Source organism: Bos taurus, chromosome 19, assembly GCF_002263795.3.
Source record: "Bos taurus isolate L1 Dominette 01449 registration number 42190680 breed Hereford chromosome 19, ARS-UCD2.0, whole genome shotgun sequence".
Lineage (NCBI taxonomy): Eukaryota > Metazoa > Chordata > Mammalia > Artiodactyla > Bovidae > Bos > Bos taurus.
In genome coordinates, this window is record NC_037346.1 from 46,769,854 (window position 1) to 46,782,422 (window position 12,569).

General features: G+C 40.6%; 1 protein-coding gene across 1 annotated transcript in view; it reads left to right on the plus strand.

Moving 5' to 3' along the window:
• The window catches only part of EFCAB3 (EF-hand calcium binding domain 3), a 147,495-nt gene that overhangs the window by 54,474 nt on the left and 80,452 nt on the right, over nucleotides 1–12,569 (plus strand). The window contains exons 21-24 of the mRNA XM_024980197.2: nucleotides 1,234–1,338; nucleotides 1,641–1,694; nucleotides 2,670–2,774; nucleotides 5,352–5,405. Coding sequence (XP_024835965.2) covers nucleotides 1,234–1,338; nucleotides 1,641–1,694; nucleotides 2,670–2,774; nucleotides 5,352–5,405 — 318 coding nt within the window. The remainder of the gene's footprint in view (nucleotides 1–1,233; nucleotides 1,339–1,640; nucleotides 1,695–2,669; nucleotides 2,775–5,351; nucleotides 5,406–12,569) is intronic.

Genomic DNA, 12,569 nt, shown 5'->3' on the forward strand with positions numbered 1-12,569 from the left:
GGTGTGCTGCGATTCATGGGGTCGCAAAGAGTCAGACATGACTGAACGACTGAACTGTCTGAACTGAATGAGAAGAAAAATTAGAATGGTAAAACAGAATATAGAGAGGGTATACATTTTTGAGATCCTTACCTTTTGAGAAAGGAAATGATACAAATAAAAAATATGGTTAGAATAATAACCTTGAGGGAGAAGGTGGTCCATGTCTGTCAAAAGCTTGATGAAGTTAGCAGACTGAGGAAACCAAAACTGAAAAAGACATATGTATCCCATTGTTCATTGCAACACTATTTACAATAGCTAGAACATGAAAGCAATCTAGATGTCCATTGACAGATGAATGGATAAAAAAGTTGTGGTACATATACACAATGGAATATTACTCTGCCATAAAAAAGGAATACATTTGAGTCAGTTCTAATGAGTTGGAGGAACCTAGAGCTTATTATACAGAGTGAAGTAAGTCAGAAAGAGAAAGATAAGTATCATATACTAACGTATATATACGGAATCTAGAAAGATGATACTGAAGAATTTATTTGCAGGGCAGCAATGGAGAAACAGACATAGAGAACAGACTTATGGACATGGGGAGACGGGAGGAGAGGGTGAGATGTATGGAGAGAGCAACATGGAAACTTTTATTACCATATGTAAAATAGATAGCCATCAGGAATTTTCTGTATGTCTTAGGAAACTCAAACAGGGGCTCTGTATTAACCTAGAGGGGTAGGATAGTGAGGGAGAAGGGAAGGAGGTTCAAGAGGGAGGGGATATATGTATACCTATGGCTGATTCATGTTCAGGTTTGACAGAAAACAACAATTCTGTAAAGCAATTGTCCTTCAATTAAAAAATAAACAAATTTTGTAAAAAGAAAGAAGGCCCTGGAGAAAAGCCTGTTATAGTTCCATGACACATGATCAAAAAAACTACAAAACCGGGATTTTAATGCATGCCTAAAATTTTATTTTCATAGCAGTTATTTCCTTATTGATATATTCTCTCACTCTACCTATTTACTGATGAATGTTTCCATCTACTGACTCACAGCCTAACTTTGATCACTTTTGTTTAGCCAAAATGCCCTAAGATCATGTCTTAGCAGTAGTTTGCATTCTTGCCAGGTTTGCTTCATTGCTAAATTGACAAAGACAGTATAGGGATTTTTTTAATAATAAAGAATCATCATTCTTCAAATTGTCAATCATTACCATGTTTTACATTTTAAAGGTGAGAAAGTTGATAATAGTAACCTGGAAAATTTTCTGGAAAATATGGGGATAGAGCTCACAGAAGATAAAGGCATGGAACTACTGAACAATCTTCCAGTTGATGGTGAGCATTAAAAGTATCACAGTGGGGAAAAAAAATCACAGTGACCTTCAAGGAAACTTGAGACTATGGACTTACATGACTAATATGCACTATTTACAGAATGTCTCACGCCCTCCCCACCAAAATGATTTTACCAAGTTGAGAGCTGTTTCCATTCCTGAGTTTTAGGCTTTTAAGTGAAATAATAAAAATATCTTGAATAAAACATGCAAGTCTTTGTATTTCTAAAATTATGCATATTTTATTCTATTTTAAAATATCTACACTGCTGTCTGATCCTTGGATTTTTCCCTTTCTTGCAGCCAAAAGAAGAGTGTATATGAACAGGTTGATGAAAGAATTAAGGTCTCTTGAAGGTGAGTGAGAAGTATGATGAAAAGGCAATTAAAACTGAGGACATTGAGCTTTGTTCTTATTTTCAAAAACTCTATTTTACATATTTCAGATTTTTAATCCTGCTGTCTGAGTTATTAATTCAGTATTTATTCTTTATATGCCTTAGGTACTGTACATTCACCAAAATTGTTTAACTACAGTAAACCCAAAGCTTTGGTTCCCAAATAAAGTTGTATACCAGAATAACTGGGGAAGAGGGTAAGATTTGGCATTCAGATTACTGGGCCTCTTTCAGTCATATTGATATTGACTTTCCAGAGACAGTACCTAGAAATGTGTGTTATTAAATGTATAGGATTATGATAGAGTAAATCCATGGACAGGATGGATGGATGGATAGTTCTCCATCAGTTTAGCAAGTTTCAAATCCTACTGTACAGACATGTTTATAAAGGTTAATTTTAAGTCTTTGTCATGACTTATCAGATACTTCCTGGAAGGAAATGGCAACCCACTCCAGTAATCTTGCCTGGAAAATTCCATGGGCTGGAGGAGCCTGGTAGGCTACAGCCTATGGGGTCTCAAAGAGCTGGACATGACTGAGTGACTTCACTTTCTTTCTTTCTATAGTTTCTTTTGGAGAAGGAAATGGCAACCCACTCCAGTGTTCTTGCCTGGAGAATCCCATGGATGGAGGGCCCTGGTGGGCCGCAGTCTCCATGGGGTTGCAAAGAGTCAGACACGACTAAGCAACTAACACACACACGCACACATCAGACACCTCCAACCCCTCAGTTTCTTCTCTTAAAAGTTTTCCAAATACCAGAGATCAAGGTTTAGGAATTTCTGACTTAGACACCAAGACCATGTTTTCTTCAGCCATTTGTTCTTTGCTCTTTATTGTCTATAACTATTGACGCCTCAGTATGAGCTAAAATAATCCACTCTTTACATCACTAGAAATATTTCTAATATCCATCCCTTTCTTTCTTAAGGGACAAAGGTATCTTCAGATAAAGTGGACATTTGCCTTAAAAACATGGGAATTGAACTCACAGAGGAAGAAATCCAGGAACTAAAGGACCACCTACCAGTTGATGGTGAGAGTTTTGATATCAATATACCCCTTAGCAAAACTTTGGATATGAGGCCAGTGTCAGGGCTGGAATGACTGAAGATATGATGTATAACATATGAAAAGAAGAAAAAGAATGAGGCCTTCAGCACAGCTGAAGCCAAGTAACTATCACTCAGGAAAGATCACCAAGAAGGCTGCCCAATACAGATGACAAGTGTTACTCTCCATAGGAACTGCCAAGGTCTAACAAGAATACTCAAGTTTTTAATCATTGGGTTGTTGTGTTTTTTTTTAAGACTGTGGAGGATTTACTGAACTAGAGATTTTGTAGATTTCAGAGAACTAGTGTCAATACTTCAATCCTCGAGTCCCTACTGTTAATCCAGCATCAAATAGCAGTGTGCAACACTTACATAGTCCTGACTTGTGCAAGGCACTGTTCTAAGCAGTTTACTATATCATTTCATCTTCGAAACTACTCTATAAGTTTCATTTTAATGCTTAATTTATATATCAGGAAACTAAGGCACAGAGAAAACAAGTAGCTTGCCTAGAGTCAGAGAGCTAGTGGTAGACAGGCAATCTGGCTCCAGAAACTGTCTTTCAACCACTCTGCTAATATTGCCACGAACTACAGAATTAATGATCTTAAGAAGATGTATAGTGAAGTTACCAATTGGCATTAAATTTGGCATGTGTTAGACTGTGGTGTTGGAGAAGACTCTTGAGATTCCCTTGGACTGCAGGGAGATCCAACCAGTCCATCCTAAAGCAGATCAGTCCTGGGTGTTCATTGGAAGGACTGATGTTGAAGCTGAAAGTCCAATACTTTGGCCACCTGATACAAAGAGCTGACTCATTGGAAAAGACCCTGATGCTGGGAGGGATTGGGGGCAGGAGGAGAAGGGGATGACAGAGGATTAGATGGTCGGATGGCATCACCGACTCGATGGACATGGTTTTGGTGGACTCCAGGAGTTGGTGATGGACAGGGAGGCCTGGTATGCTGCAGTTTATGGGGTCGCCAAGAGTAGGACATGACTGAGTGACTGAACTGAAATGAACGGAGACTTTTCTTATACTAGTAGAGCTGAGAACAATTAATCAGGAAATTTTGAAAGGCACTTGCCCCCCTGGGGAAGTAGTAAAAATGGAAGATTGACCCAAGTCAATGAATATGGGTTTTTCCAAGTAAGTGGTACCTTCATTCTTTTTTCTTTTTTTAAATTGAGTGGAATTAAAAAAAAAAAATTCTATAGTGCTTCACAATTTTCAAAAGTTTTGCATAAATGATTTTATATAATCTCACAATAACCTTTTCCCCCCATCGATTCTGGGAAAGATCGAGGGCAAGAGGGGAAGTGGGCAACAGAGGATGAGATGGCTGGATGGCATCACTGACTCAATTGACATAAATTTCAGTAAACTCTGGGAGATAGTGAAGGACAGGGCAGCCTGGTGTGCTGCAGTCCATGGGGTCGCAAAGAGTTGGACATGACTGAGTGACTGAACAACAACAAAGCATTTATGGAACATCACTCTTGAACAAACCATTAAACTGGTATCTCACCCTTGGGAGAACTTAAAATCTGAGGAATATTAAAAATAATACAAGAATGCAAACACATTTGAGCAGTGATGAATTGGCACCCTTGACCAAGTCATGAGTGGAGAATGAGCTTGTCCATGGACAGCTTTAAGGTTGCAAACTGAGTCTTGCCTGTTAGTGTAATGGCATCTTTTTACTATTAAGGGCAAGAGGAGAAGGGGGCGACAGAGGATGAGATGGCTGGATGGCATCACCCACTCAATGGACATGAGTTTAAGCAAATTCTGGGAGATAGTGAAGGACAGGGAAGCCTGGCATGCGTCCGTTCATGGGGTCCCAAAGAGTCGGACACAACTTAGCAACTTAGCAACAATAATCCTTTAATTACTTTTGTAACATCCCAATTTAGTGTTTCTCAAACTTGGAATTTTATAAACTCATTAAAATGTATCTATTGATATCCAGTAGCTTCTGGTTTTATTTTGAGAAATACTGACTAAAGAAACTAAGTTAATGGTCTATGAAAAAGTCTTTCCATTGAGCATGGGTACTGCAGAACAAAAATTTTGTCAGTAAACAGAACAAATATAACTTGGAAGTTTAGCCAAATACATCAAGGTGATGATGACTGTGTCAGCAAGCTACGAGCACAGACATGCACACCAGCACTCTGTCCTTTAAGGGCATCACTTGGTGCCAAGGTGAGCATAAGCCCAAAGGGAAAGCCAACACTGGTGAAATGGAGACATAATTTTTAAGCAAAATTTTTACATTCTCAATAAGTTTCAAACTCCTGTCTGAGAAAGACTAACCTAATAAAAAAGTGTCTCAAAGGAAAGGAGAGGACTTTAAACCTTGCTCGTCCACTGTGCTGTGTGGTTTTTGATACAGTAAAATGCAGGAACTGTTTTAATTACAATTATGATCTCTGACATTAAAAGCTAATAAACTTCTAGGGAAATGTTTTCAAATGGTTGAATTTGGGGATTTTGCTTCATAATTTAAGGATTTCATATCATTTTTCCAAAAAAATTTTTTTTTATCTTCAAGATAATGAGAAGATTGATTTAAATGTGTTGACGGATAAAGTTAAAAATATTACAGGTGAGTGAGATATTACAATTATTATTTGGTCTTGAAGTTTTATATGGAACTGTGTTTTTAATATAATAGTGTTTCCTTTCTTTATTCATTCAACAACTATTTATTCAGCACTTAATACATGCCAGACATTGTTTGAGGCATTTACAGTACATCAGTAAACTGAACAAATATAACTTCCCCCACAGAGCTTACAATCTAGCAGAGGAAATAAGCAGTAAACAATAAACATAATAAATAAGTACATTGTATAGTATGTTGCTGCTGCTGCCGCTGCTAAGTCACTTCAGTCGTGTCCGACTCTGTGCGACCCCATAGATGGCAGCCCACCAGGCTCCTCCGTCCCTGGGATTCTCCAGGCAAGAACACTGGAGCGGGTTGCCATTTCCTGTTTGAAAGTGGTAAATTCTGTAGAGAAGAATGAAAAGTAGACTACACTAAAGGAGACTGGGAGAGCAAAGTATGTTGGGAAAAGGAGCAGTTATGGTCTTAAATAGAGAATCGGGTCTCTTTAAGATGGTGACATTTGAGCAAATACCTGAAGAAGGTATGAGTTTCAGCCATGTGGGACTTCTGGAAAAAGAGTGTTGCAGGCAAAGGAAATAAGAACTAAGGCCCAAAGCGGGGAGCATATCTGGGCTTTTAAAGAAACAGCAAGAAGGCCAATGTAGCTGAAGTTGAATAAGTAAGGAAAACAGTAATAGGAGATGAGAAGAGAGATGTGATGGGTACAAGATCAGCCATCGCCATGAAAGCCCTGCCAGGTCTTGGGCTTTTTCCTAAGAGAAATGGAAAGCCATTGAAGGATTTAGAGCTGAGGCATGATATAATCTGACCTAATCTTTCATCAGATCTTTCTGGATTCTGTGTGAACAGATGGTGGGATGAAGCAGTGGAGGTGGGGAAGTGGAGGAAAGAAACCAAAAATAGAAACAGGGAAACCATTTAAGAGGCTTTTAGAGTAATCCACATTAAAGATGATGGTTTTTAATACCAGGTTAGATAACAATGGGGTTCCCCTGATGGCTCAGAGGTTAAAGTGTCTGCCTGCAATGTGGGAGACCGGGGTTCGATCCCTGGGTCGGGAAGATCCCCTGGAGAAGGAAATGGCAACCCACTCCAGTATTCTTGCCTGGAGAATCCCATGGATGGAGGAGCCTGGTACTCTATAGTCCACGGGGTCGCAAAGAGTCGGACACGACTGAGAGACTTCACTTTCACTTTGGATAACAATAAGGTGATGAAAATTAGGGATTTCTCTGGAAGTTCAGTGGTTAAGATTCTGGGCTTCAACTTCAGGGGACACAGATTTGACCCCTGGTCTTGGGTGGGGTGAGAACTAGATCCCTCACTTGCCTGGAGTCACTGCCAAAAAAAAAAGTAATTGAATTTTGATATATTTTAAAAGGAGCCACTGTGATGGATGTTAACTAGACTTATTGTGGTGATCATTTTGTAACACAACGTACACAAAGAAATCCTTCAGACAGAGATACTGGCAATTGAAGGTTGGGCTAGTGTGCATTAAAATGGCAAAGGTTAAAGAGATTTGGTCAGTGCATCTATAGCATCTGCCGTATCAGATTAGAGGGCAAATCAACAGAGTTAAATGCTGCTGATAATCCAAGTAAGATAAGGGCTGAGAATTGACCATTGTGTATAGCCACATGGAGACCACTGGTAATATCAAAAAGAGAAATTGAAAAAGAGAGAGATGTTGTAGGTGGTGAAAGTGGAAAGAAGCCTAACTGAATGATGTTTAAGAGAAATTGAGAGGATAAGATTTAGAAACAGTGTGAATAGGGAATTTCCTGGTGGTTGGTGATTAGGACTTCTTTCAGTTCAGTTCAGTTCAGTCACTCATCACGTCCAACTCTTTGCGACCCCATGGACTGCAGCACTCCAGGCTTCCCTGTCCATCACCAACTCCTGGAGCTTACTCAAACTCATGTCCATCAAGTTGGTAATGCCATCTAACCATCTCATCCTCTGTCATCCCCTTCTCTTCCTGCCTTCAATCTTTCCCAGCATCAGAGTCTTTTCAAATGAGTCAGTTCTTCCCATCAGGTGGCCAAAGTATTGGAGTTTCAGCTTCGGCATCAGTCCTTCCAATGAATATTCAGGACTGATTTCCTTAGGATTGACAGGTTGGACCTCCTTGCAGTCCAAGGGACTCTCGAGGGTCTTCTTCAATACCACAGTTCAAAAGCATCAATTTTTCAGCACTCAGCTTTCTTTATAGTTCCACTCTCATGTCCATACATGACTACTGGAAAAACCATAGCTTTGACTAGATGGACTTTTGCTGGCAGAGTGATGTCTCTGCTTTTTAATATGCTATCCAGGTTGGTCATAGCTTTTCTTCCAAGGAGCAAGCGTCTTTTAATTTCATAGCTGCTGTCACCATCTGCAGTGATTTTGGAGCCCAAGAAAATAAATCTTTCACTTTTTCCATTATTTTCCCATCTATTTGCCATGAAGTGATGGGATAAGATGCCATGATCTTAATTTTCTGAATGTTGAGTTTTAAGCCAACTTTTTCACTCTCCTCTTTTACCCTCATCAAGAGGCTCTTTAGTTCTTCTTCAGTTTCTGCCATAAGGACTTCTTTAATTAGAGAGATAAAAGAAGTTGTGATTAAATAGAAAAGAAGGAAGTGGTGGTTTGAAAGAGAAATGATGTGAAGCAGTCAACAAGTAGAGTGGGAAAGTTAATGGACCAACCGAGTATAGTGTGATTGCCCAACAGAAATAAAGACCTACTTGAGCTTCATGATCATCAATTTAAATTGAAAACAGCATAGTTAACTTCAACTCTAGTGCAGCTTCATGGCTGCAGACACAGAATAAACAGATACTTCTTTTAACCAGGAATGGAGTTTTGCCAAGTGAGTATATTAAAAGCAAGAGTAGAGCAATTTAAATGCAGCCTTCCACAAAAATTAAACATGCTTATCACTTTCTTGTCTAATTCAATGAAACTAAGCCATGCCCGTGGGGCAATGCAAGATGGGCGGGTCATGGTGGAGAGATTTGACAGAATGTGGTCCACTGGAGAAGGTAATGGCAAACCACTTCAGGATTCTTGCCTTGAGAACCCCATGAACAGTATGAAAAGGCAAAATGATAGGATACTGAAAGAGAAACTCCCCAGGTCAGTAGGTGCCCAATATGCTACCGGAGATCAGTGGAGAAATAACTCCAGAAAGAATGAAGGGATGGAGCCAAAGCAAAAACAATACCCAGCTGTGGATGTGACTGGTGATAGACGCAAGGTCTGATGCTGTAAACAGCAATATTGCATAGGACCTGGAATGTCAGGTCCATGAATCAAGGCAAATTGGAAGTGGTCAAACGAGATGGCAAGAGTGAATGTCGACATTCTAGGAATCGGCGAACTGAAATGGACTGGAATGGGTGAATTGAACTCAGATGACCCTTATATCTACTACTGCGAGCAGGAATCCCTCAGAAGAAATGGAGTGGCCATCATGGTCAACAAAAGAGTCCAAAATGCAGTACTTGGATGCAATCTCAAAAACAACAGAATGATCTCTGTTCGTTTCCAAGGCAAACCATTCAATATCACAGTAATCCACGTCTATGCCCCAACCAGTAACGCTGAAGAAGCTGAAGTTGAACTGTTCTATGAAGACCTACAAGACCTTTTAGAACTAACACCCAAAAAAGATGTCCTTTTCATTACAGGGGACTGGAATGCAAAAGTAGGAAGTCAAGAAACACCTGAAGTAACAGGCAAATTTGGCCTTGGAATATGGAATGAAGCAGGGCAAAGACTGATAGAGTTTTGCCAAGAAAATGCACTGGTCATAACAAACACCCTCTTCCAACAACACAAGAGAAGACTCTACAAATGGACATCACCAGATGGTCAACACCGAAATCAGATTGATTATATTCTTTGCAGCCAAAGATGGAGAAGCTCTATACAGTCAGCAAAAACAAGACCAGGAGCTGACTGTGGCTCAGATCATGAACTCCTTATTGCCAAATTCAGACTTAAATTGAAGAAAGTAGGGAAAACCACTAGACCATTCAGGTATGACCTAAATCAAATCCCTTATGATTATACAGTGGAAGTGAGAAATAGATTTAAGGGCCTAGATCTGATAGATAGAGTGCCTGATGAACTGTGGAATGAGGTTCATGACATTGTACAGGAGACAGGGATCAAGACCATCCTCATGGAAAAGAAATGCAAAAAAGCAAAATGGCTGTCTGGGGAGGCAAATAGCTGTGAAAAGAAGAGAAGTGAAAAGCAAAGGAGAAAAGGAAAGATATAAACATCTGAATGCAGAGTTCCAAAGAATAGCAAGAAGAGATAAGAAAGCCTTCCTCAGCGATCAATGCAAAGAAATAGAGGAAAACACCAGAATGGGAAAGACTAGGGATCTCTTCAAGAAAATCAGAAATACCAAAGGAACATTTCATGCAAAGATGGGGTCAATAAAGGACAGAAATGGTATGGACCTAACAGAAGCAGAAGATATTAAGAAGAGATGGCAAGAATATACAGAAGAACTGTACAAAAAAGATCTTCACGACCCAGATAATCACAATGGTGTGATCACTGACCTAGAGCCAGACATCCTGGAATGTGAAGTCAAGAGGGCCTTAGAAAGCATCACTCTGAACACAGCTAGTGGAGGTGAGGGAATTCCAGTTGAGCTATTCCAAATCCTGAAAGATGATGCTGTGAAAGTGCTGCACTCAATATGCCAGCAAATTTGGAAAACTCAGCAGTGGCCACAGGACTGAAAAAGGTCAGTTTTCATTCCAACCCCAAAGAAAGGCACTGCCAAAGAATGCTCACACTACCGCACAATTGCACTCATCTCACACGCTAGTAAAGTACTGCTCAAAATTCTCCAAGCCAGGCTTCAGCAATATGTGAACTGTGAACTTCCTGATGTTCAAGCTGGTTTTAGAAAAGGCAGAGGAACCAGAGATCAAATTGCCAACTCAAATTGCCAACATCCGCTGGATCATAGAAAAAGCAAAAGAGTTCCAGAAAAACATCTATTTCTGCTTTATTGACTATGCCAAAGCCTTTGACTGTGTGGATCACATTAAACTGTGGAAAATTCTGAAAGAGATGGGAATACCAGACCACCTGATCTGCCTCTTGAGAAATCTGTATGCAGGTCAGGAAGCAACAGTTAGAACTGGACATGGAACAACAGACTGGTTCCAAATAGGAAAAGGAGTTCATCAAGGCTGTATATTGTCACCCTGTTTATTTAACTTATATGCAGAGTACATAATGAGAAATGCTGGACTGGAAGAAACACAAGCTGGAATCAAGATTGCCGGGAGAAATATCAATAACCTCAGATATGCAGATGACACCACCCTTATGGCAGAAAGTGAAGAGGAACTCAAAAGCCTCTTGATGAAAGTGAAAGTGGAGAGTGAAAAAGTTGGCTTAAAGCTCAACATTCAGAAAACGAAGATCATGGCATCCGGTCCCACCACTTCATGGGAAATAGACGGGGAAACAGTGGAAACAGTGTCAGACTTTATTTTTCTGGGCTCAAAAATCACTACAGATGGTGACTGCAGCCATGAAATGAAAAGACGCTTACTCCTTGGAAGGAAAGTTATGACCAACCTAGATAGCATATTCAAAAGCAGAGACATTACTTTGCCAACAAAGGTTCGTCTAGTCAAGGCTATGGTTTTTCCTGTGGTCATGTATGGATGTGAGAGTTGGACTGTGAAGAAGGCTGAGCGCCGAAGAATTGATGCTTTTGAACTGTGGTGTTGAAGACTCTTGAGAGTCCCTTGGAGTGCAAGGAGATCCAACCAGTCCATTCTGAAGGAGATCAGCCCTGGGATTTCTTTGGAAGGACTGATGCTAAAGCTGAAACTCCAGTACTTTGGCCACCTCATGCGAAGAGTTGACTCATTGGAAAAGACTCTGATGCTGGGAGGGATTGGGGGCAGGAGGAGAAGAGGACGACAGAGGATGAGATGGCTGGATGGCATCAATGACTCAATGGATATGAGTCTGAGTGAACTCTGGGAGTTGGTGATGGACAGGGAGGCCTGGCATGCTGCGATTCATGGGGTCGCAGAGTCGGACAGGACTGAGCAACTGATCTGATCTGATCACTTTCTTTGCTCACCATTATTTCTTCTACTTTTTGGGGGTTGACTTTACTCTTCCTCAAGTAAATTGTTCTTAGTAGTTTCAACAAGAATCAGTCTTTGTCTGAAAAATCTTTATTTTACATTCATGCTTGATCATGGTTTGACTAAGTCTAGACGTGTAGATGGTCATTTTACCTTAGAATACTGACATGTGCGGCTACTGTGGACTTCCCAGTTGGTACTAGTGGTAAGGAACCTGCCTGCCAATGCAGGAGACATAAGAGACACAGGTTTGGTCCCTGGGTTGGGAAGATCCCCTGGAGGAGAGCATGGCCACCCACTCCAGTATTCTTGCCTGGAGAATTCCATGGACAGAGGAGCCTGGCAGGCTACAGTCCATAGAGTCACAAAGAGTCAGACATGGCTGAAGCAACTTTGCATACGCACATGCATTCAGCTACTATGTCTGAAAAAAGTGTAATGAAACTGGTTCCACAAGGCTGAAAACCAGAAAACTTGATTCACCTACTGCTTCAGGAACTACCTTCATCTGCCAGCCTACAGACTCTCCAGCATCCCCTATTCACAGAATTTAATATAGAGCCAGCTGGCAAAACAGAAATGTGATTTAGAGTCCCACACATAAGGGCTTCCCTGGTGGCTCAGATGGTAAAGAATCTGCCTGCAATGCAGAAGACCCAGGTTCAATCCCTGGGTCAGAAGATTTCCTGGAAAAGGGAATGGCAACCCACTTCAGTATTCTTGCCTAGAGAATTCCACGGACAGAGGAGCCTGGCAGGCTACAGTCCATGGGGTCACAAAGAGTCATACATGGCTGACTGACTAACACACACACACAAAGCAGAGCACAGAAGGGTAGGGCCGGAGCACTGAGAATTAGTTCCTAAATCTCTTTTGTCTACTCAGCTACTTTGACTCTTCTACATATATTTGAATTTAGTTTCCATATAAAACAACAAAAAACCTCTCTTAGTTTCCAACTAGTAAGATGCAGCTATCCTTCATACAAGTGAAAGTTGTCTTTACTCTCTCC